The 25,465-nt window shown below is 35.4% G+C and overlaps 1 protein-coding gene across 1 annotated transcript; it reads left to right on the top strand.

The window, feature by feature from the left end:
• Nucleotides 1–5,272: 5,272 nt before the first annotated feature.
• Nucleotides 5,273–22,634, top strand: LOC128241460 (lariat debranching enzyme-like). Its single transcript, XM_052958391.1, has 9 exons — nucleotides 5,273–5,458; nucleotides 7,398–7,504; nucleotides 9,068–9,192; nucleotides 9,799–9,879; nucleotides 10,290–10,375; nucleotides 11,450–11,674; nucleotides 13,271–13,342; nucleotides 15,160–15,299; nucleotides 21,154–22,634. The coding sequence occupies exons 1-9, from the start codon at nucleotides 5,369–5,371 to the stop codon at nucleotides 22,517–22,519; spliced, it is 2,292 nt and encodes a 763-aa protein (XP_052814351.1). The 5' UTR covers nucleotides 5,273–5,368; the 3' UTR covers nucleotides 22,520–22,634.
• The last annotated feature ends 2,831 nt before the right edge of the window (nucleotides 22,635–25,465 follow it).

Genomic DNA, 25,465 nt, shown 5'->3' with positions numbered 1-25,465 from the left:
CCTGGATAGCTCATATTCACTCTTAACTGTGTAAGTCTGTACTACGGCATACACACCCTTTATGCTAGAATGTGTCCTCGAATTCCTCGAAACTATATGTAACCAGTGCCTCACACCAAATCAGCGTCATCTTACACATTGCGCAATAGCCACGGTCCCACGTTGCGCACCAGATGTCACAGGCTGAAGGCAGTATGAGGTATGTCCAGCGATTGAACCCAGGGCACCATGCTAGCAAGTCAGACGATCTTACAACTGAACCTACCAGCCTGGTAAACTCACCCACTCTCAGACCTGTGCGAATTATAACTGTGACACACATGTACAAAAACATATCTTTATTAATAATGTAAGGCGATTCATACTGTTCTTTAATTGTTGTAATCAAAAGAGAAAAAAATAAGCGCCTCATTCATTTGCTGCGCTTATTTTATACAGCAATTTAAAAAGCAAAAAACTTACAGTCAAGCCCCGTTAAAAATTGGCTCGAGCTCGCTTGGCTAGATTTTCTCGTTGACTCGATCTCGCTTGGCTAGATTTTCTCGTTGACTCGATCTCGCTTGGCTAGATTTTCTCGTTGACTCGAGCTCGCTTGGCTAGATTTTCTCGTTGACTCGAGCTCGCTTGGCTAGATTTTCTCGTTGACTCGAGCTCGCTTGGCTAGATTTTCTCGTTGACTCGATCTCGCTTGGCTAGATTTTCTCGTTGACTCGATCTCGCTTGGCTAGATTTTCTCGTTGACTCGAGCTCGCTTGGCTAGATTTTCTCGTTGACTCGAGCTCGCTTGGCTAGATTTTCTCGTTGACTCGAGCTCGCTTGGCTAGATTTTCCTCGTCGGTTAGAACTTGATGTAAAAGACAGATTTTTTGCTACTGAATGTAACAAATAACGCTTAGCTCGAATTTCCCGAAGCTCGGTTTAGCCGGTCCCTTGAAGTTCGAGCCAATGGGGTTCGACTGTACTGTAAAAAATGTTAAACAGGTATATCTTAAAATATTCCCTGTCCACTAATTTCACACCAAATGTGCAATCAATACTATTTAATGGTCTCAGACAAAGTATGTGCTATGTTTAATGTGGTTATCCACTCATTAACATTGACAATGTCTACCTCATCATGCGCGAATGTATTGCTGACCCTATTTAATGACTGAAGTATACATTTTAAGAAGAAGGCGGTTATAAGCACAAAGGTCCTATATAGTGTACTGCACGTTTGACATTATTTCCAAAGTCAATGTCCTGTACCTTTGTACACTGCTGGGTCACAGTGTCCATAGCTTTCAGACATTCCAACGTGAAAGCCACAAACATCTCTTTGGCATTGTGTAATGTCCCACAATATTAAGCACCTTTTAAGTGCGTACAAAAACTGCTGAAAACATGTGTATTTATTTTCAATATGTGTTTTCTACTCGCTCAATTTTGAACGTGCCATTATGCCAAGCCTACTGCTCGATCAAGTTCACGGGCGACACAGTTGACCAGAATAAGTTTTTTATCCGCTAGCACGTGCATGTCGCGAAGAGGGGCACCCTGAAAATCGTGACGACTTAACTATATAGCCGGGCGTCGCTTGAGCCTCGACGAGGACTAGCAGGGTCTTAACTTAAGTCGGCTTTCTGATAGCTCTGTGGTAGCTTCCTTCGGGTACGGAAGGTCGGGGGTTCGTGGTACCATATATACTGTAGTTGCTCCCTTGCCCAGCGCTAGGCATTTAAAGGGTAGTACTTGGAAATGGTGTACTCAGTACTTCCTAATACCAAGGAAGTAATAGTTGTAAATTGGCACCAGATTATTTGTATAAGTTACGGATCTTTGGACTTGTACTATTAATATTGAATTGAATTAGATATCATGTCACATTTATAATTATTTTTTGCGAAGGAGGGAGGAAGAGAGGGGAGGGAGAGAGCTTAATATATTTAGTGTCATCGCAATATATAAAGTCCTATTGTGCAAAACCAAATGAGGAATGTACAAAAGTGAACATAAACAGTAGTATATAGAACTTCAACGCATTTTCTCTTTCGTCCCGGCTTTTTCCAATATTGAATCTGGGTCCCGAAAATATGCTATCACGTGTGTTGCACAGGCGCTTTCAAGCGTTCAGAAAAATAAATAAAAAACTTTTAAGATGTAAAAACAGTTTTAAAGTAGACAATTTCTTTCCAACAAAATATCCCTACACCAAATAAAAGAACTCAGTTCTTTTTTTGAACGGAACACTATTGAAACTTTTCCTTCTTTGACTTTTTGTAGCGTATTTGCAGGTATACTGTAACATATTTTCGCGACGTTTATTTTTTGGTCATGATAATTTGAACTTAAAATGTACATATGTAAAGACAAACAGTCAAATGAGTCGTAAACTATGTTGTTTTAAATATAAAGATTATCAGATAAACACTGTTTGCAACTCTTTTTAACTCAGAATTAGGGATGTGTTTTTTTTTTCAACTAATTTCAGAGTGTTTTTACAATTAACATGATGCCATTGATTGAAATTGTATCTTGATAGAGGTAATTTTTTACCTAGACAATATGTAGTTCTTATAGTTATTATTTAATTGAAATAAAGTTAGCTGTTCTGCAAAACATGTCTGCTCTTTCTGACTCCAACCTGGTCTAAATAATTGTACAGTACATTGACAGATTTTTTTACGATTTTTGATATGGCAAACCCTTCATGTACAAATTGTTTTGTACCAAAAGTGGGTAGTTATTCTGATCAGGATTCCGGGTTAAAGCATATTGCTTCTATAAAATATCATAAAAACAAGAAATATTACCAGATAATGTTATTTTATATTAGTTCCGTACACAAAAACAGTAATATCCATCGAGTAATTATGAGTTTGATGAGTTTTTCTTCATTTCATTCTGTCAAAACATAACAATATAAACATGCAAGGCTGCAGTTCACAGTTTTACATCAATTGGAACACTTCGGCCATGGCCAAGTTGTTAAAATTGTATTTACAAGGTCTATCTCGTAGCTTGTTGGAGGTGGCCGAGTTATTACGATTGGGTCATGCATGCATACAACTTATTACAAGATCTGCATGTGGTCGACGATTTATTTTGTTTGTCACTGTTTTGATTAACAAGATTTCAATCAGATGGGGAGTTAAGTCACCTACCTAATATTAAACTTGCAGGATTCAAATCTGACTCGCATTCAGGGCTCGAATTTAAACTTTTTTCCTGCTTGCAATATTTTGCAAGTGGGTAAATTTTCAACTCGCATTTTCAAACAGTTACTTGCTTTTCTCTAAAGTATTAAATTTGGTTAAGTAAGCATTGTATGCCGAATAATAAAGTAACAAAAGTTAATACAAGTGAGTTCTAGTGAAATGGTTAATGAACAATTGTCAAAAATTACTTTATCGTAAGAACACATGACAAAAATTTTTCCAATCAATAACAGGGTTTCCGCCAGGCCTTTATGGCTTGTCGGGCCCAACGTGCCTTCTGCTGGCAAGGCTAATTACCGACATGCGTTAATTATGCCGCCATGCTTTAATCCGCGCAGCGACAAGCCTTATCAAAACAATCATCAGTTTTGACAATACACAGATTTAATGCGACTGCAACGGTTCACTGACAGCCAGAAGGGGTGTCAGGACTTTTACGGCATTTATATCAGCCATTCAGGATCGACGATAGCATGAAGGCGTGTCGGTGAGGATCGATGTTGCAATTAACCAAACTCCAACTATTCTTTATCAAAATGGGAATGTTTGAATAACACCACTGTCGTAATTGCGACCTTCATCCCTATAATCACCTATGAATGCAAAGTAAACAATAAGTGATAATTGATTTCGGTAACATAAATTTTGTGTCGTTTTATTTTGTTAATGATCCCGAGCCCGTTTGGTAATTGTCCTTTTGTTTACCAATTATTAAAATGTAATTGAGAACTGTGTTACGATATCTGTGTTAACAAGGGTTATGCTATGTCGTTGTATGTTATTGAGTCGCGTTCCCATCTTTAGTTTTGTGTAAAGTTATATTTTGTGTTGCTTATTAAACTTTGATTATTTTATCGTTCTTTTAATTTATTTAGAAAAAAGATTAATAAATCTGAAAATACACGTAACATTCCCTTTTAGTTATTATTTAGCTGACCCGGCTTTAAAATTATTAGCTGTTGCAGCTTTAAATACACCCAGCTTTGCTCCGGGCTCTTTTGACAGCGTGTTTTACACATTTTGTTGTGACGTCAACGGGGTCAATATAAATAATACCTGCTCTAAATGAAACATGAGTTGATCAATACCGTTTATATTGTATTGTCGGAATACTTGAGAAATACCAATATTAAATGAAGAGAAACAATCAAACCTTTTCGCAAATATTTCTAATGTAAATCAGACTTGAGTTGGTAATTCTAAATCATAGGAACATAACTGTAAACTTGTTTAAAATGCAGGAAATTGCACCATTTTGATTACGAAAAAAAAAAAATCGGCGTTTTAGTGATATGATATTCGCTGCGTACTGATTACCGTTCGTCCTCTAGTATTTTGTTTTGAAATATGGGACTCGCGAATTTTTGCGAGTAGATATTTTTTTTTAACTGACTTGCATTTAGCGAGTATGCAAGCTTAAATTCGAGCCCTGCTCGCATTCTCACAAAATTGAAGTGAAATTAGAACATTACGAGTGAAACCAGAAAGTGAAGTTTTAATCTCATCTCATCAAAAGAAGAGCACATTTTCAAACTTGGCTAAATGATAACTGGATTATTTTTAGGAGTTGCAATAGTATAGGATTTGACATTTAACAGTTCTCTTTTGTCAATTGGCAGATGGGAAATGTATGTTCCGAAGATGATGAGATCATGTGTGTATTTGGTTTTCAATTGGGATTCTGAAGGTTGAATTTAGGACTTATTTAAACATGTTCATTGATGGATACAAATATACACATTGTGTTGTCTGCAATTTGTTGTTCATCATTACAAATTTGTTTTAAGAAAATTGACGCCTTAACCATTAGGCCACCGGACTTTAAAAGTGATGAATATTTTTACCTTTAACTAATACATTGACAACATCACTTGATAGTAAAATTGTGGTCTTGAAAAGGATATTTGAGCAAATATATATCGGTTCCAGCTTTTGGTATCTTAGTTTTAACAATACTAATGATTTGCAACACTTCATTTTGTCATACAAAAAAGTGCATTTTATGAGTCCCTTTAAAAGTTTTTTTTATCAAGTGAGTGTCACAGTATATATATAACATAATGGAGTACAAGGTTTTTAAATCAGTACATTTATCATAGAATGACAACTAAACTTCAAAATCCTTTTTTTTCAGTTTTGAAGTAAAGAACTAAACAGACAGGCCAATCATAATGAAGATTGCAGTAGAAGGCTGTTGTCATGGAGAGCTAGATAACATCTATGAAACACTGCAGCTTCTTGAGCAGAAAAACAACATCAAGGTGGGATTTTAGCTTCAAATTTAAGCTTGTGGTTACCAGCAGCATGGACAAACCATTTACGATATTTAAATGAATATTATTTTGTTCGCATGTTGCCAGAGAATTTGTGCTACTGTCAAATATCAAACCAGAATTCTTCTTCTTACGAATGTTCATTCAGGGTTCCCCCTGGGTTCTAAAAAGTTGTCGCCACTTTTTCGCGGGGGGTTAAGGGGGCCGCGATAGGCCCCCTTACGGGTCCAGGGCAGCGCCCTTGTGGGGGCCAAGGGGGCGAAGCCCCCTGAAGCTCATGGGGTTTAAACATTTTAAGAGCCTTAAATTGCATTTAATTAGCACATTGTCGTGCAAATCATAACATTTTGTTGTACATGAAGCACAAGATATTAATAGCAAATTGTTATTCTGTTGACAAAATTCATTGTATATGGACTAGTATATAAATAAAAAAATATTGCAAAAATGTGACATAAACATCAATATGTTGATTTCAGTCTAATGCCTGCATACAATAAAAGAATACATTTGTGAAATTATGAGATAAATTTAGAATAAATGGAAACTCAAAGAAATATACATTGTCAAACTAGGGCCATAACTTTCCTAATAGTAATTTGTCTACCTACTCTTTACTCCAGCCAACATATTAGAAGCCTTATCAAATGGGGTTTAATCCTATTTATTTGATTTCTGTTAATCTTTTTGACACTTTTTGAACTGTTAGAATGCTGCATTTATAGCAATTACAAATTGCGACAAAACCGAAAGCAAGTCTATTTTTAGCGCGTAAACGTCATTACGAAATTTGCATATCACGTGACTTTCCGACAACATAAAATTCTACGATTTGCATATTTAAAACTAACACGACAATTACGCAACAACAAGGCTGTTGAGCTAAATATTAAAATTGTTTGCTAATAAGAGACATAACAGTTAAAGGATGTCATTGTTTATCCGTGAAAGCAATAAAATTCTGCAATAATTAGCGAGGTGTTGACTGGGCCGTGACTGCTTGGATTAATTTTTGTTGTCGCACCAGCAGATGCGCTTGATTTATGACAGTGACAGAATCGATTATCATGCAGGCCGCATGGTCACCACTTACATCATTTTAAGAAAATATTTTAGAAAAAAATCGTTGTCGGCATAAATTCGCCAAATTTGAAAAGTTGTAGCCACTTTTGCGATTTTGTCGCAAATGGCGACAATGGCGATCGCCAGCGGGAACCCTGTCATTGATAAGATGGCCCCAGAACATGTTGTTGATAAATGCATTGGTAAGGCCCCAGAACATGTTGTTGATAAATGCATTGGTAAGGCCCCAGAACATGTTGTTGATAAATGCATTGGTAAGGCCCCAGAACATGTTGTTGATAAATGCATTGGTAAGGCCCCAGAACATGTTGTTGATAAATGCATTGGTAAGGCCCCAGAACATGTTGTTGATATATGCTTTAGTAAGAACCAAGAACATGTTGTTGATAAATGCATTGGTAAGGCCCCAGAACATGTTGTTGATAAATGCATTGGTAAGGCCCCAGAACATGTTGTTGATAAACGCATTGGTAAGGCCCCAGAACATGTTGTTGATAAACGCATTGGTAAGGCCCCAGAACATGTTGTTGATAAATGCATTGGTAAGGCCCCAGGACATGTTGTTGATAAATGCATTGGTAAGGCCCCAGAACATGTTGTTGATAAATGCATTGGTAAGGCCCCAGAACATGTTGTTGATAAATGCATTGGTAAGGCCCCAGAACATGTTGTTGATAAATGCATTGGTAAGGCCCCAGAACATGTTGTTGATAAATGCATTGGTAAGGCCCCAGAACATGTTGTTGATAAATGCATTGGTAAGGCCCCAGAACATGTTGTTGATATATGCATTGGTTAGTCCTCGGAACCTTTTGTTAAAATATGCATTTGGTATATTTTACAGGTTGACCTGTTGCTGATATGTGGGGACTTCCAATCTGTCAGGAACAAGGCGGACATGGAGTGTATGGCTGTACCTTCCAAGTACATGCAGATGAACACATTCTACAAGTAGGGCTCTCTTGATATTTCAAGATTTTACTTAATTCTAATTCAATAAAGCCAGCTGTAAGCTGAATCCCCTTTGAATTTGTTTCCTAGAAAGAAGACAGTACTTGTGTCATTTTGAGAGGCCAATAGAATGTTCATATTGTGGAGTTCAAACCCACGACCACCTGGGTGAGGGGTTTACTCTGTTAATTGCTGCAAATGATTTTGCAAGAGAGAGATTACAAAAAACAGTATGCTTACTTATATTTAAGATGTAGCTACACAAGCAAGTAGGGAAATAGCAGTTGAGCTAAGAAATGTTAAGATTTTTTTTAACCTTGCACATGTGGCTTAAATCTCAGTAGTGTTAATACTAGGGATGCAAACGAATATTCGAATATTCGATCAAACGTTTGGTATTCGAATGTCAAAATCGGTATTCGAATATACAGAAAAAAGAGTAATGATACTGATTCTCAATAAAGAAAATTAAAAACCTTTTGCCTACAACACTGCTTTTGTTTATAAAAATTGTTTGTTTTGTTTTTACAACGACTGGCCCTAATGCCAGAGGTGTGAATGTGATGACAATACACTAAACACGCGTCGTATGTCATTAAGGGATATATCATCGATAAGTACTGTAAAAGGTCCCCTTACTTTTACAATAACTGACTAGGAATCGAATTTTACACCAATGTTTTGTCTTGGCTGCAAATTAAGCTGGGCAACATAGCTCAAACCGCTGTGATGATATGAATGCCATGTGCTACAATAATGTTGTTACATATACACAATGTATGTGCTTTAAATTGTTTTCCATGTTTCGATACAATGTTCGCACTTTAAAATGTAAATGTATAGTATAGTGTTTTAGGATATATTTCCTCTATTGTTGAACACTGGATGAGTCAAATCCAGATGTGTTTTCGTTTTATTATTTTACTAGTTCCCGAGTTGGTTTGGGTTTTCCATAGTTATATTTAGTCAATTTAAAGATCAATTTCAGAACGAGGCTGCTTGTCCTGCGGAAAGACCCTCCGTTGGCGCAAAACGCTATTTGACTAGGAATCCATCTAATTTCACATTGTTTACACATATAAAGGCAGCGGCTATTACTTAAGCGAATAATAATAGTAGACTACATCTTCCAAAATATGTATTTTGGTAATCGAATATTCGAATATTCGATCGAAAGAATTACCGAATATTCGAATATCAATTTTGCCATTCGTTTGCATCCCTATTTAATACTATAAAAACACTCTTTAGGACAGTTTTATCAGTTAAGTCAGGTCACTCTAGCTAAAATACTTGCTGAGTTATGTCCCTTGATCATCTAAGACAAATGAATGTGTGATGCTATTTATTGTTTTTAAATGCTTCTTTCAATATTCAAAGGTCGATTTTAGTAATGAACAGCCTGAATTCTCTAACTAGAACTTGGCATCAATCCTTTCCAACAAAACCTGCTATCTAAAAAAAAAAAAACGAAGCCTGGAAAACATATTTCATGGGGTTGAGGGCTTGTGCTAATTTTGACCACCATTATATATTTTATTATTTCATAATTTCATCTTGCAGGTACTATTCAGGGGAGAAAGTTGCCCCTGTGTTGACTGTGTTTATTGGGGGAAATCATGAGGCCTCTAACTACCTGCAGGAACTCCCTTATGGAGGATGGGTGGCTCCGAAAATCTACTACATGGGTAAACACTTGTGTTTCGTATCTGTTCTGAAATACTGCTTGATTAAAACATAAAATGTGAAAATTTGAATCTTGAATTTCCTGAGACTGGCGATATTTTCGCCTGTTCTTTGGAGTTTGAGCCACTGGGGTTGGACTGTATGGACTGAAAAATAGTTGGAATTTGGCATATGGTAGATTCATTTTTATAAGTTTGTGTGTTTATTACAATAAAAGCTAAGATAATGTCTTAGCTAAGTGTCATCGGTACCGTAGTTGCTTTGCTGATGTGCATTTTTTTTTATCTTAAGTCATACATCAAACCATTCCAGATTTTAACACGTAACCTAGTTCGCATTGTCCTGTTACCATTGGCATTATGCATAATGTATTTTATTAATATATTTACCATGTTTTCATTGATGGGCAATGAACATTCTGATGTTCTTCGTTACCCCACAGCCAAATTCCACGTGTTGTTACAAAAAGAACTGAATCGATACTTATCAAATATTTAGTAAATTTGAAATTTATGCTCTTTTTTTATTTTATTAGCTATTAAAATAAATGTTATATATAAACGATTAAATGCATTAAAAATTAAATATCCCTGTCCTCCATTTTGTAGGTTATGCAAATGTTGTGAAGTTTGGAGGAGTAAGGATTGGTGGAATGTCGGGAATCTACAAGGGAAAGGACTTCAACAAAGGTAATTTAGGCCTTTTTAAGGACGTAACTGTTAATTATTGCATAAAATTTGTTTAAGCTTGTTGAAGGGATGCAGAAATACTGCAAATACCAATCTGTAATAGCAAAAACACATACATGTATTAACAAGGCAATTTTTGTGCCATATCGATTGGTAAGGTCCTTTTAGTCCTGATTATACACAAAAATCATACCTTTGATAAATTGTAGTAAAACTTCCATTGATTTAGCCAAGATTATTTCCCCAATGTCGCACACAAGTGAGAAAGTGTTAAATAATTTCACAACCACTGTACTGATATGAAAACATTTCAGTGACTATTTCAAACATTATCTTTTGTTTTTACTAACAATTTTTGATGTATTTGTTTATGTTATATTTACATTCAGCTGTTTAATTATTCCCTTCAGGTCATTTTGAACACCCCCCGTACACGGCTGAGACCAAGAGAACAGCCTATCATGTCAGAAATCTGGAAGTCTTCAGACTCAAACAGGTTATAAAAGATTCCAGATTCATGATGGTGTAACACCTTCGCTCTACCAACTACTCCATTTTCTATTAATAATTATACTAAATCAAATATATTGGTATTTATTTCTGAAAGTATACATTTAAGTGGGTTCATGAATTTCTCGATTTTGCTTTTTGCACAATATTTCATTCGATTATGATGCTGGTATTATTATACTTACTCACACTCGTTTCATTTTGCAGAGGCTGTATTCATAAAACATCTAAGTCATTTCCGAAGTTAAGTATCATACTCGTCAATTGATACAATAACTTAATAATAGCTAAAATACTTTCCATTGATTTTTTTTAATACATATATATATATATGTACTTTCCTTTAAAAAAAATAGACTTTTGTTTGAATTTGACTAGGATTTCTTTTTTATGCCCCGCTTCGAAGAAGAGTGGTATATTGCTTTGCACATGTCGGTCGGTCGGTCCGTCGGTAGACCAAAGCTTGTCCGAGTGATAACTCAACAATTCCTGGACGTATGGTCATCAAACTTGACATGAAGGTTGGGCCTGACCAGTAAATGACCCCTATTGATTTAAGGGCTCATCGGGTCAAAGGTCAAGGTCACATTGACCTTGAATGAAAAAATCTTGTCTGTGTGATAACTTGTCAATGCCTGCATCCATGGCCCTCAAACTTGATATTTAGATTTTTTGTGACCAGCTGATGACTCCTATGGATTTTGAGGTCAAAGGTCATGGTTATAACACACTTTTTCCTCACACTTTGAATGGTCATAATCTTAAAACTGCCTCAACAGCATCCAATGTCAGTGACAAACCAGCTGTCATTTCGGTCCACGCATATTTCATTCAATTGTCCATATAATCCTGACAACATGGCGCTCAGGGGGGCATTATAGTTTGACAAACATCTCTTGTTTTAAATCGACTTAAGATTAAGAAAGAACTTAAGATGCTTTATGAATACTGCTCCTGCTGGGTTTATAAATTCGAGGTTTGCCCAGTCCTTAAAACCAACGAAAATTAAAACCCTATGAATTAAAAGTTATTTTACAGTAATTTATTACCTACCCTACAGATATCGCGCCCACTGGACATATTCCTATCCCATGACTGGCCTCAGGGAATATACAACTACGGTAACACGGCTAAACTCCTGAAGCGTAAGGCATTCCTTAGAGATGAGGTTGAGACAAATACACTCGGAAACCCTGCAGCGTGGGACGTGTTAGTGAAACTACAACCCTCATATTGGTTCTCAGCCCATCTCCATGTGAAGTTTCCAGCTATGGTGAAACATGTGGTAAGGGCTGGTGCAGATATTGTCATATAAAGATGTGGTTAATCAAGACCTACCGGGTTTAAGCTAAAAACTCTGCAGTCTGAAAAGTGTTGGTAAAACAAGAACTAACATATAGTGCTCTGCTCATCTCTAGTTAGTCTAGACTACATGTTGCATGCTCTAAAATCCTGGTTTTCTGTTCATCTCTCCATATTGAGTTGTGCAGTAAGAAAGTTTGATATTGGCATCATTTTACAAACTTAATTGATATATTACTTCATAAAGATTTATGGCAAGATTCAAAATAACCCATCTTAACTTCACATTTATATTGATATATTTTTATTGTATATTTAAGATGTTGTTTTTTTTAATTTTAGGGTTTTAATTCAGTATAAATTCATTTTAAAGTTTTAAGGTTTTTAATTTATAATTCAATTGTTGAAATGTTAATTTATAAATTTGATGTTTAAAGGTCTTCATTAATGATTTTAAAGTTTAAAGGTTTTAATTTATAAGTTTAAAGGTTTAATTAATGATTTTAAAGTTTAAAGGTTTAATTAATGATTTTAAAGTTTAAAGGTTTAATTAATGATTTTAAAGTTTAAAGGTTTTAATTTATAATTTTTAAGGTTTAATGTCTTCAATTAACTGATTTTAATGTTAAAAAGTGCTTCTTAGTAAAAGTTGACATTTAATGAATAAGCAAAACCTATAGTACTACCAGTGTAAGACTTTAACTGATTTTGCATAAGAGTCCACCTGACAACATTCTTACAAATGTTAGAAATCAAGGTCAAATTCAAGGAGTCAATCGTTTTCATGTAGGATTAAATGTCTAAAAGAAAACTGGCAACCGATTCATTGTTAAAACACTGATTGATTCCTTACCCTGATCAAAGTATGTCAAACTGTTGTTGATTGGCCAATATTTATCCGATATACTGCTGTTGATTGGCCAATATTTATCCGATATACTGCTGTTGATTGGCCAATATTTATCCGATATACTGCTGTTGATTGGCCAATATTTATCCGATATACTGCTGTTGATTGGCCAATATTTATCCAATATACTGCTGTTGATTGGCCAATATTTATCCAATATACTGTTATTTATTGGCCAATATTTATCCAATATACTGTTGTTGATTGGCCAATATTTATCCAATATACTGTTGTTGATTGGCCAATATTTATCCAATATCTACTATTAACCAATCAATCATTTAAATGTGCAAACTAGCCAAAATATATTTTTTGGGGAATTTATCAAGGCTTTATACAATTGGCTGCATGTTTACATTATAAAGCTGTCTTATTCCAAATCAAAACAAATGAGTAAGTTTTAAGTTTGAATGAAGATTTCAGCAGCCAACAAGAATATATCCAAAATAGCATTTATTGTTAATAATTCCTTGTCTTCATTGGCATGGACTAGGAGTCTGACAGACGGTCAACCAAAAACAATCTGTCAAGGCCTAAATTAAGGAGTCTAAGACTCGCTGACTCCCTTCAGTGTCCCATCTTGGTCGTAATTTTTGTTACATTCATGATTGATCATCCAATGTCATCTAATTTCAATTTTTTACTTCACATTGTTCTACTTATTTTTAGGCAACCCCTGATGGGAAAGTCACCAAGTTCCTGTCACTGGACAAATGTCTGCCCAGGAGACACTTCTTACAGGTATTTCACTACACCCTCCTTAAAGCGGTTACATCCCTTTGATTTAAAGTATTCACTGCCCACACATATTCCATTGCATATTGAATATCAAATATAATTTTATATTTAGAAATCACATGAAACATACAATAATTTAAAGATTTAAACAAAACAGCATGAGAGAAAATCAAATCATTTTCCTCTAAAGGTCAATAGTTGAAATCTAGCTATTTTTCGTACAAATTATCATCAGATTGTTAAGGGAGATCACTGTGTATGAGATTAATGTTGTTATAAACAATTGAATGATAGCCCTTCATTGGATATCTGGACTATTTGCTTAAACAGGACTTTTTCTGTAAATTGACTTTATAAGTTTTTAACTAATACTGGTATATTCCATATTTCAGTATTGTTTGTAAACATGGCAATGTATTTAAGGATTGATAAAAAAATTCTTGCGTATATGCTGTGTGATCGCAGTAGGGCATGCGAGCAAATTCCATGAAGTGCACTAGCGCTTATTGGTTATTTGCTTGCTTGCCCTACGGCTTTCATATACTGTGCAATCATTTATATTCATTGGCATGAAATTTCGTGGTATCATTTAAAATTTACATTTTCGTGGGTACTTGAATTAGTGGTTTTTCATTTTTGAAAAAAAAAATATCCTAAACTACGATCATCCAAAATCGTCTGCATAATCTTTACGCACTGAGCACGTCATTTTCGTTTTCTATGTCACATGGTTTATGACACTCACTAACGTGGTGCGACATGCCAATTAGTGCATATACCCGATCGATTTAATTGGAAATTAAGGTCATAAAAGAAGATGCACCCTTAACAAAGATATAGATAAGTGAAGCCATTGAATACCAATTAAGACTTTTGCAAACTTTAAAAACACGGAGAAGGTGCATATATTTGAGTAAACAATCAATATAATCGATTAAATATTTCATTAAAGAAAAAAAATCGAGTACCGACACTCAACATGCACATCTTGTAAACCTGGAGATTTGCATGAACAGCACATGTTACAGAATGTGTTTCTGTCATTTGGTTCATAAAAAAACACAATGAATTGATTTGGTTTATTATTTGTTTAAGGCAGATATAATATATTAACAAAACAATAATAGTAAGATAAACTGTGACTTCGGTATTCTCGCTGTATACCCCTGTATACTTTGACCTCTGTAAAGAATATACTAGAGTATGAACATAACACGGCAATTGGAAAAAAATGAAAAAAGGGTCTTGAATTCATGGATCACCCAACTCACAAAAACCATGAACATTAATGTCCCACAAACATTAATGATTTCACAGTAGCATAAACGCAAGAAATAATGCGATCAATACTGAAATTCACATTTACAAAAATATTCATTGCTATCAAAAATTGGCAGTATCTTCTGCAATTGAGTATTTGTTCTTAAAGAAGAGTAACAGACAAGATAATAATTATGCTTGTATAAAAGAAGCGCAATAATGAAGTAAACAATGACATCATAACTCCTTGCATGTTATAAAATATGAACGTCAAGTTTTATCTACTCAAAGGACTAGGAGAATGTAAATATATATGATTATAGGTACATTATATTCTTCCCCATTCACTGAAACTTTACTAGGACCTGGACCCTGAATGGCTGACCATTCTTTAACTGACCATTGGCATGCTGATTCTCACTGGCCATGTTCTCTTGTAGGTGCTGGACATCTTCCATTAGAGTTTCCTCCCCCTAAAAATACAGCTGGACCCTGAATGGCTGGCCATTATTTAACTGACCATTGGCATTCTTAGTCTTACTGGACATGCTTTCTTGTAGGTGCTGGACATCCCAAGTGACAGTTCCCTCCCCCTGAAACTTCAGCTGGACCCTGAGTGGCTGGCCATTCTTAAACTGACCAATGGCATGCTGAGTCTCACAAGACATAACTGCTTCCCTGGTGCGCTGCCTGGTGAAAGGTTGGTTATTTTTGTTTGCCTGTTTTGAAGAAAATCAATTAATGTTAAAGCCTTGGTGCCATAACCTTGAAAGATATGTTTAAGATATACATGTAAACATAAACTTGGCACACATTTCATTATGTCGATATCATTATGATTATTAGTTTGTGAATGCTTAGTCAAAAGGACCTCAAACTTAGTAGGCAAGTTTGTCATAACCAGTAGATGAACTTGAAATCAGTTTCGATCAATAAATTAAGAACACTGGGTTCAAGAGCCCACACACTTGGTAGGCAGGTTTGTCATGACCAGTAGATAAAATGGAAATCTGTTTCGATAAATAAATGAAGAACACCCGGTTCAAGAGCCCACACACTTGGTAGGCAGGTTTCTAAGATCAGTGGATAAAAATTCAAGGTCTCTGTAACGTTGAGCTGAAAATATGTTTCTTATCAATAACTGAACAATGCCGAGCCCAAAGGACCTCAAACTCAGAAGGCAGGTTCGAGATGAAACCCTATTGGTTTTGAGGTCATTTACTTAAAGGTCAAAGGCGTGATGACCATGAGTAAAAGTACTGAAGAACGCTTGGGCCCATGGACCTCAAAAAATGTCTTAACTACATATACATACGTCACTGACATATTAATGATATCTCTGTACAAGGACCAACCCAATCAACCATCAAATTCTTAGGCAACAACTGTCTGCCTTCAAGGTCATACTTTGCTCTTTTAAAAACGTTAGCGCTCAATATTTCCAAACAGCATGGAAAGGTTGTCATGAAATATGTTATATACTTAAGGCTGTCAATGTAGCCTAAATACTAATGGTTAACTGTCGAGTGAGGCCTTTTGGCGGACAGTTTCTTGTTGAACTCAATTTCATGTTACCTTTGTATAAAGAAGACCAAGTGTACTGAAGATTGCTGTCATAAAGATATAATTGAGAATTTGACAGTTAATACAAAAGGGATACAGAGGGCTGCAGGGGACCGATTATGTAATTATACCCTCTACAAACAAAGTTTGAGGGGGTATATTGGATTACCATGCGGTCTGTCGGTCCATTTGTTGGTCCCTTGCAATTACCCTTATCTGGAGCAGGAAATCTGCTGGATGGAATAAAACTTATAACAGTGACAAAGCACAATATCAGGAAGTGCAGTGTACAAGAACCATAACTCTATTTGAGCTTATTACAGAGTTATTGCCCTTTGTTACTTTTTCCTGTCTAGAGCATAAATTAAAAATTATTGGATAGAGTTTAATTTTACTTCATACAGTGGCAAACAACAGTGATATAAAGTGCAGTGTACAATAACCATTTCTCCATTTGAGCTTATTACAGAGTTATTGCCCTTTATGACTTTGTATCCCTTTCGTGCCTACAGCAAAGCCCGCTTATTATGAAGAAGCCCAGGCTCCAATATCTCAAAAATACTTAAGTCAAATCTCTATCGCAGCTCATTTTACCAGATAAAAAATAGTATAAATATTGTATGTTTTATCTATTTAAAAATAAAACCCATATTTTCTCATAGAATGTGCTGATAGAAACATTGAGTGAATACTTCTAGGGCAATTGATATATTTGAGTAATTGTTAAAAAACATTGAGTTGTATTGGATTACATTTTATGCTTTAAATTATTATTTTTTATTCTTGACCAAACTTTTTAATCAACATATTCTATGAGAGAATGCACTTTTATTAGGTGTAAATACTTGTACAATTTTGAATAACCATTTTTGCTATGTGATAATATAAGTTGAGTCTAAGATTGAGATTTGACTGAAGTAATTTTGAGATATTGGTGATTGATGCTTGTTTGATAATAAGCGGGATTTGCTGTAGCGGCAAAAGGGATACAGATGGCTGCTGGGGACCTATTGTGTCTACAAGAGACAATTTGAAATTGTGCCTAATGGATTATAGGCATTATGTGGACATATAGAAATACATGTTGGCTTTCTTAATACGGCAAAAATGTTATGGGATTGTTTGGTATAAGAATGTTAACATATTACACTGAACAGACGTGAAACTTGATACTTCCTGCTGGATGGGCTGACATGAAACTGACAAAAATATTTGTAGCTTTTTAAACACTGGATGCGCTTCAGTAGGGACATTGTATGGTTAACTTGACTTTAAATATGGGAGAAGAGACGAAATAAAATTTCAACTGTTTAGTGATTTTGTTGATGTTTTATCATTTTGAAATAAATTGACTAAATAATTAATAAAGCTGTCAATAGGTCATATTTGCATCTGGACTTTAAGATAGGAAAAGAGATGAAGTATACTTTCAACTGTTCAGTGGTTTTGTTAATGTCTTATCATTTAAAACAAATTGAGGAAATAGTTAATAGAGCTGTCAATATTGGTCATATGTGCGTCTTGACATTCAAATGAACTTGACCTTGATTTTGAAATGCTTAGTTTTCGATGTCAATATGAAGCTTAATATAAAACAGTTCTCATCTATTTGTCTAGATATAAAATACACCATGTGGGCGAATGTTCACCTGTGGAATGTTTTGGATGAGTTCATTTTGTAATTGAGAACATTAAATAGTTTTGTAATGCTAATATTTCGTTTTAAAAAGAACCTTTGACATAATGATGAAGCTTAGATAGTATGATACCATTTTCTGTCACCATTGTTATTCACTAAGTGATATTATGTTACAGTAAAACTAGTAACATGAAAATGATAAAGAAATATTTGCGGTTTTCAAAGAAATAAAAATGCCATACTGAAAGTAAACATTTCCACTTCAGGTAATGGAACAAGAATGTATCAGCTGCAGTAGCTTTAATTACATTTATTTGAATGTTTAGCATTCCATTTTGATAGCTTATGAGTATCAAAGAAAGACCAAATAACTAAACTTGTCAACAATATGTTAAATCGGATGTACACATGGTATTTAAAATATTTCAGTCCTTTATAGAAACAATCTGCTGAGAAATGTTTGACAGAATAAATTAATATATTAATAACAATTTCCTTCCAAAGTGAAACCTTGTTATTAGATTGATTTATGTTGTATGGGCGAACAGGTGGGCAGGTGGGTGATGAGGTGGGCGGACAGGATAGAGCTCACGTATGGAATTGAATAACTTTAGTGAGAGTTGACATATTTTGATTAAACTTAGTATGAATGAAGAATTCATGGAAAACTTTCATGTGATTGCGTTTGGGGCCCCTAAGGTCAAGGTCACTGTTACTAAAAAGAGAAAAATGGTTGTTGCTGAATAAGAGGTGCAACGATTCGCCCCGATGCATTAAAAAGGCAGTTTTAAACTTTCTGATTCGATTCAATACAGAAACCCCAAAACTCCATTTGATCCGCATATTAAACATGCATGCCACAAAATGACCCGTTGTATCCGCGTTCTAAAAATTGATTAATAGTTAATCTGGCATCCAATCAATAACAAAGTTTCATTCTTACTAGGCTAGTAACATGGCATCTCATTCACTGAAAAATCAAAAATCAAGAGTGTGCGCACATTTCAGGCTCAGGGAGGGATTGAAACAAAAAGCAAAGTGTAAAATCTGTTCCGCTGACGTTAGTTATCCAGCATGACTAATCTCATGCAACATTTGTAAAGGACACATTACATAGATGTGTTCAAATTACAGTGAGTCGCCCCAGTAGTTTTCCTGGTAATGTATCTGAAAACACATATTTTATCATTATTTTACTCTATGATATCGAAATTTCAGAAAAATACAATTATAGCATGAAAAAGTATTTTGGTTTTCGTGGGGTTCGAACCAATGCCGGTAAAGTCAAGAGGAACATAATGGCTAGTCCACATGGCAACCGGGACTTTAAAAATGTGGTGGATATGTTGACTTTTTAAGGTTTCATTGATAACATCAGGTGATAATGTCAATCAACCAATCACACAACACTACAGCTGTAATTAATTTTCAATCACGCTATAAAAGCAAATGAACAGTGTGGTCTTCAAGGGTGCGCTAGCCCTTACTTGGTCAGTTTCTGGCTTGCCGTAACTGCGTTAGTACAGCAAAAACGTAGAACAAATGTGATCAATACTTATATTTACATTTTTAAAGAAATATTTATTGTGATTAACATTAGCAGTATCTTTTGCAATTGAGTATATTTTTTTTAAAGAAGTGTAACAGACAAAATACGTATAAAAGAATAGCTGATTTTGTAACGTCGTTTATCATTGGTTAAATGACATCGATCTTATCCATTTTGAGTGCAATATTGAAATAAACAATGACATAATACCTGCATGTTATACAATATAAACGTCAAGTTTTATCTACACAAAGGAATAGGTGAATGTAAATATTTGTGATTATATGTACATATTAACGCTGTGGACAATTTGCCCCAATGGTAAATCTGATCATATAAATGCAACAAAATACTTTAGAAAAAACATTGTAATTTTATAACCTTGAGGGTAGCATTCATTTGGATATTGTCAGGGCTTTATATTGGAACAGATATGGGATTAGAATAGAACTTCAAATATAAAAAGATGGCAATGAGATGAAGTGCAGTGCACAAGAACAATAATCCTGCCCTGCATGTGTTTTAATTATTTTCTCTGAGCCTGATTATTTTAAATGTGTGCTTGTTTGGGCCATTGAGATTAAAAGGGATTGAAATGAAACTTATGCAACATTCCTCTTATACTGAACTTTGGGAATTTTAAGTGTTGCTTTTTCATTGTTTGAAGTATGCATTAAAACCTATTTCTCAAACCTTCCCTTATCTTTACATGGTATGGATTTTTCAACTTTTGTATAATGATGCTACGACCATCACCTTTCAACAGCACATTTGATTGCAATTTTATATTTTTTTCCTCCATAGAAAATGGGCGCTTGGGGAGCATCAATTGCTTCCAGCAATACTCTACTTTCAAAATTCTTTTAACCACAAACAATTATACCATATATTTTACACATATTCCCCCCCCCCCCCACACAAAAAAAATAAAACTTCAAGAAATAAAGAGGTTTTGGGCAAGATTTTGACAAAATGTTATTTTGACTTCAATAATATAGAAGTAATATGAGAAATGGTAGTCATTTTGAATATTTGTGGCCTTAGCTGGGATGAAATCAAGGTTGGTCCTTTAACCCTACCAGTATCAATGCAATTCTGGGGGTGCCTGCTAGACTGGAGTGATTACTACCTGAATTTATAGAATAAATTTACTTCAGTCTTGCAATCTGTCCTCAATATATATCATCATATTTCCTAATTTTTATTCTAATGCGCACAATTTGGTAAAATTTTGTCACGATATGACTGGACTATTAACAAAGAAATTAAAATTGAAAAACCAGCTCAGGTATTTTATTTCATTTCCCTGAATTCCTAAAATAAACTTTATCTAACAAAAAAACCTGTATTTCTTGACTATTTGAATATATTATAATGACATAACCAATATTCCACTCTAGCGAAGAATATATAATATAAATCATGAAGGTTGTCGGTCACTAACTGTTTTGTTCCATGTTGTCAAGGACAGCGTTCAATAAATTGTGCATGTTTTAAGTATACAGGGTCGTAAGATATTGGCATGTTTTCTATATAACAGCTACACCTATTCTACTTGTTACCATGATACCATATAAAGACACAAAAGTAGTGTGCTAAGCTTGATCCTGTTCAAACATACCTCTGCCTATATTTAGGATCAACTATTATCAGCTTTAAGAACCCCTGCATTTCAATTGACATGGTATACTTTTAATGTGATTGAAATAAAACCTCATGGTTAAATGATAATTTCAATAAATTGACAATAAATGCAATTGATTTAAATAAATTTTATTCCATTTATTTATTTCAAAATTTCAGACAAAGCTTTACTCCTACCGATGATGAAATGAAAAGCATCTTGAATGACTTTGGGGGTAACTTGACAATTCCGGAAAACTTTTCACAGACAGTTCCAGTGTACGATCCGAACAAATCCAAACAGGCAAACAAGATGCCCCAAGCTAAGGTTGAGATAAACCCACAGACTACACTTTTATGCAGTATGTTGGATCTAACTGATCCTAATGCTGTTTTTCTTGGCAAAGATTCAACATTTAATCTGCCTAACGAAGATGAAGGGGATGCTAATGTTGAGAATGCAGACAGTGATGATGAAAATGTTGATGAGGAAGAGGAGTTGGAAAGTGAACCAAGCTTTATTTCCCTCTCTGGAAGTGAAAGAAGCTTCAGTGATAAAAGTTTCAGCTTTATTTCTGCCGGAAATGACAGCATACTTTCAATGGGGCAAGGGAATGATAGTATAGTTTCTCTTGGAAATGCTGATGAGATTGACATTGATAGTGATGGGGAGGAGCACAATAAGGATGAGACTGAGAAAATGGTTGAGCATCTGAATGTTATAAATAAACCACCGGAAAGAAGATTGAGTTTAGCTGAAAAGTTGCAAAACTGTAAATCAAGCTCTGATGCCTTCATGTCTTCTTCAGATAATTCTTCACAAGATGAAGACAAGGTTGATGAACATGAAATGGGAGATTATGCTGAATGTTCAAAGAAAAATGCAGCTGGGAAGAAGCTAAGTGTAGCTGAAAGATTGAAAAATAGTGTAGCAAGTTCTGAAGTTGGTGATTGCTCAAAAGATATGGAAGAAACTGATGATGTTGATGATGAGTTTGCAGCTATAATGTCAGCTCAGAGAAAGCACAACTCCTCCATGGAAAGTCTCAAGTCCCCTGGTAAGTCTGACACAGACCAGGAAATTGTTGATATGAATGCAAGTAAAAATAGTTCCTCCAGTCTTGACTGTCAGACTCTTGAAATAGCTGATGAAGATGAAGAGTTACAAGAAATGCTTAATGCACAAAAGTCAGTTCAGAATGCTGGTCGGAAAGGTGTGAAACAAGTTATGGAAGTTGCTGTTGACAATGATGATGATGAGTTAGAAATGCAAGAAATCATTGCAGCACAAAAGAAATCACAAGGGGATATTGATAAAGTGCAAGACATTCAGGATGAGTTTGGTACTCCTAAAATACACTCCAGTCCAGTTGTTAAAGATGATAGGCATGTGAAAGGAGTTACTACTCTTGAGCAAAGTTTGGGTGATAAAGCTTTGTCTAAAAGAGATGAGAAAACCAGAACAGAAGGATTCAGCCCAGCTGCTAAGAAATTTAAAAGGAGAAACCAAGATTTGTACATAACTGAGAGTAGTGATGATGTGTAATCAAGTTTAGAATAAACTTTCACACATGCTCTATCAGTAGGAATATGGATTAGCATGTTAAGTAATGAATCATTGCCATATTACTGTATCAAATAAAGATCTGTCTAATGTTTTAGTTTAGTTTAGCCAATAGTTTTTGAAAATAAATAATCAAGAGCATTTGTAGAAAATAATGGCATACGATATATATGTAGAAGCCTAAAATACGCGAGTGCTAGGTAATTTTATGCGAAAAAGGTTCTTAATTTTAGCTGTTATGTATAATCTATGTCATATTTCTGAAACCTTATGAACACTCATGTTTAGACAAGTTAGTGTTCCTATAAAACTAAAGTCACATTTGAATGTTATAATTAACATAATTATGTTTAACCTTCACTCTTATACGTATAAGGCGTAATTATGGTCACAATCGCATTAAGCTTGGTCAGAATGTGTGTTTGGTTTGTGAAATATGGGACATGTTTTATGTGTCTTGACAAAAAGTGGGTCACTAGGTCAAATAATCTTAGCCATATTTACTATTGAAGTATGGCAAACAGGATCAGAAAATTTGTTTCTGTAGAATAAAGAGCAATTTCATTTAATATGGGTCATCACAATTTAAGATGAAATGTTCGAAAAGAAATGTACAATGTACATGGAAACTCTTTCTATGCAATTTTCTGTTGAATATTCATGAAACATCACCTTTAGGCGTATCTATTTAAAAAATCTTTTCGCATGAATGTTCTTGGTTAATATTGTGAACGCTCATATACAGATAGTCAAATTTTATGATAAGAACATCAGTATGTCTCAGTCTACATGCTGTGATGTTAACAGCAATTCAGCAGATTGCTCTAAAAATGGTTTATTTGTCCAAATGCGATTGACAAGGAAAAGGTAATTATTTCTAGGCGAAATGTCCTTATTAACATGATGTGAGTCCTTTCATTCTTTACTGAGTAAAGATGATGTTTGATCAAAGTTTACATTTAGACGTCCAAGTGTGTCAAATCAGTAAACAAAAATACGCTCATAATGCATTTTTGCAGCAGGGACTGCTGTCATTTTGTCGTCCAGGTATTTATTATGATTCAACAATTGGAAAAGAAAAAAGTTGCAGTATACAGATAAAGAACAGGGAAACACATTTAAAGTACAAATCATTTAAGTTCTGTTTTAAAAATGATTAAACTTTCCAAAAATTAAAATGATACTACGGAGAACATTAATTGGAAAAACACATTTTTTCACTTCCTTGTTCGGTTTGCGAATCGTTACTATATGAAACCATGCAAAAATGCGAAATATTGGTGAAAAGAATAAATTATGTCTCCCCCTCTCTGGGGGAGACATATTGTTTTTGCCCTGTCCGTCAGTCCGGTAGTCCGTCAGTCCGTCAGTCCATACGTCACACTTCGTTTCCGATCGATAACTGGAAAACCGCATGACCTAGGATCACCAAACTTGGTAGGGAGGTTGGTCGTGAGGTGTAGAGGATCCCTATTGTTTTTGGGGTCACTAGGTCAAAGGTCAAGGTCGCGGCGACCCCCAATATAAAAAACATTTCTGCTCAAAATCTTGAGAACGGACGTTGACCTAGGTTCACCAAATTTGGTAGGGAGGTTGGTCATGAGGTGTAGAAGATCCCTATTGTTTTTGGGGTCACTAGGTCAAAGGTCAAGGTCGCGGCGACCCCCAATGTAAAAAACATTTCCGCTCAATATCTTGAGAACGGTTTGACCTAGGTTCACCAAACTTGGTAGGGAGGTTGGTCATGAGGTGTAGAAGATCCCTATTGTTTTTGGGGTCACTAGGTCAAGGTCGCGGCGACCCCCAATGTAAAAAACATTTCCGCTCAATATCTTGAGAATGGTTTGACCTAGGTTCACCAAACTTGGTAGGGAGGTTGATCATGAGGTTTAGAAAACTCCTATATTTTGGGGGGTCACAAGGTCAAAGGTCAACGTCGCTGTGACCTCTAATGTAAAAAAATATTTCCGTGCAATATCAGGAGAATGCTTTGTTCGTTTCCGATCGATAACTGGAAAACCGCATGACCTAGGATCACCAAACTTGGTAGGGAGGTTGGTCGTGAGGTGTAGAGGATCCCTATTGTTTTTGGGGTCACTAGGTCAAAGGTCAAGGTTGCGGCGACCCCCAATATAAAAAACATTTCTGCTCAAAATCTTGAGAACGGTTTGACCTAGGTTCACCAAACTTGGTAGGGAGGTTGGTCGTGAGGTGTAGAGGATCCCTATTGTTTTTGGGGTCACTAGGTCAAAGGTCAAGGTCGCGGCGACCCCAATATAAAAAACATTTCTGCTCAAAATCTTGAGAACGGTTTGACCTAGGTTCACCAAACTTGGTAGGGAGGTTGGTCATGAGGTGTAGAAGATCCCTATTGTTTTTGGGGTCACTAGGTCAAAGGTCAAGGTCGCGGCGACCCCCAATGTAAAAAACATTTCCGCTCAATATCTTGAGAATGGTTTGACCTAGGTTCACCAAACTTGGTAGGGAGGAAGTACAAATTTCATGTCCATCATTGATTATTTCTCACCTACGACCACACAATGGGGGAGACATGCGCTTTTTCAAAAAAGTAATCTCTAGTTAACCTCAAGTTTAACACTGTAAGAAATTTAAAGCTTGACATTTCAAAATACTATTTCTGCATGAAAGCCCTTGTCAGAGTCATGAAAATATGTTTAAGCATCTTGTAATTAATTAACATGACGCTGCCTGGCACTCAAACTAACCGGACGATACCCGTCTGACAAATCAGCGTCCAGATTAGGCGGGGCTTATCAGTTGCCCGTTGCTATCCGCCATGATCTCCGACAATCCGCACTTACCAACGGTAGTGTAATTAATCTGTTTTCTATATATTAAACACAAACTAGTTTTTTACAACTGAGAGATAGTAAAGACAAAGAAATTTATAATACTGACATTATTCCT

The sequence above is a fragment of the Mya arenaria genome, chromosome 7, assembly GCF_026914265.1.
Source record: "Mya arenaria isolate MELC-2E11 chromosome 7, ASM2691426v1".
NCBI classification, from domain to species: Eukaryota; Metazoa; Mollusca; class Bivalvia; order Myida; family Myidae; genus Mya; species Mya arenaria.
The sequence above is the reverse complement of the archived record's forward strand: the minus strand, read 5'-3'. Positions and strand labels throughout refer to the sequence as shown.

Bases quoted from the DNA above. Each gene is read 5' to 3' on its own strand.
- LOC128241460 (XM_052958391.1), top strand. From the start codon at position 5,369: ATGAAGATTGCAGTAGAAGGCTGTTGTCATGGAGAGCTAGATAACATC. The intron at 9,193-9,798 runs GTAAACACTTGT...TCCATTTTGTAG, and splicing joins TCCGAAAATCTACTACATGG to GTTATGCAAATGTTGTGAAG. The intron at 11,675-13,270 runs GTAAGGGCTGGT...ACTTATTTTTAG, and splicing joins CAGCTATGGTGAAACATGTG to GCAACCCCTGATGGGAAAGT.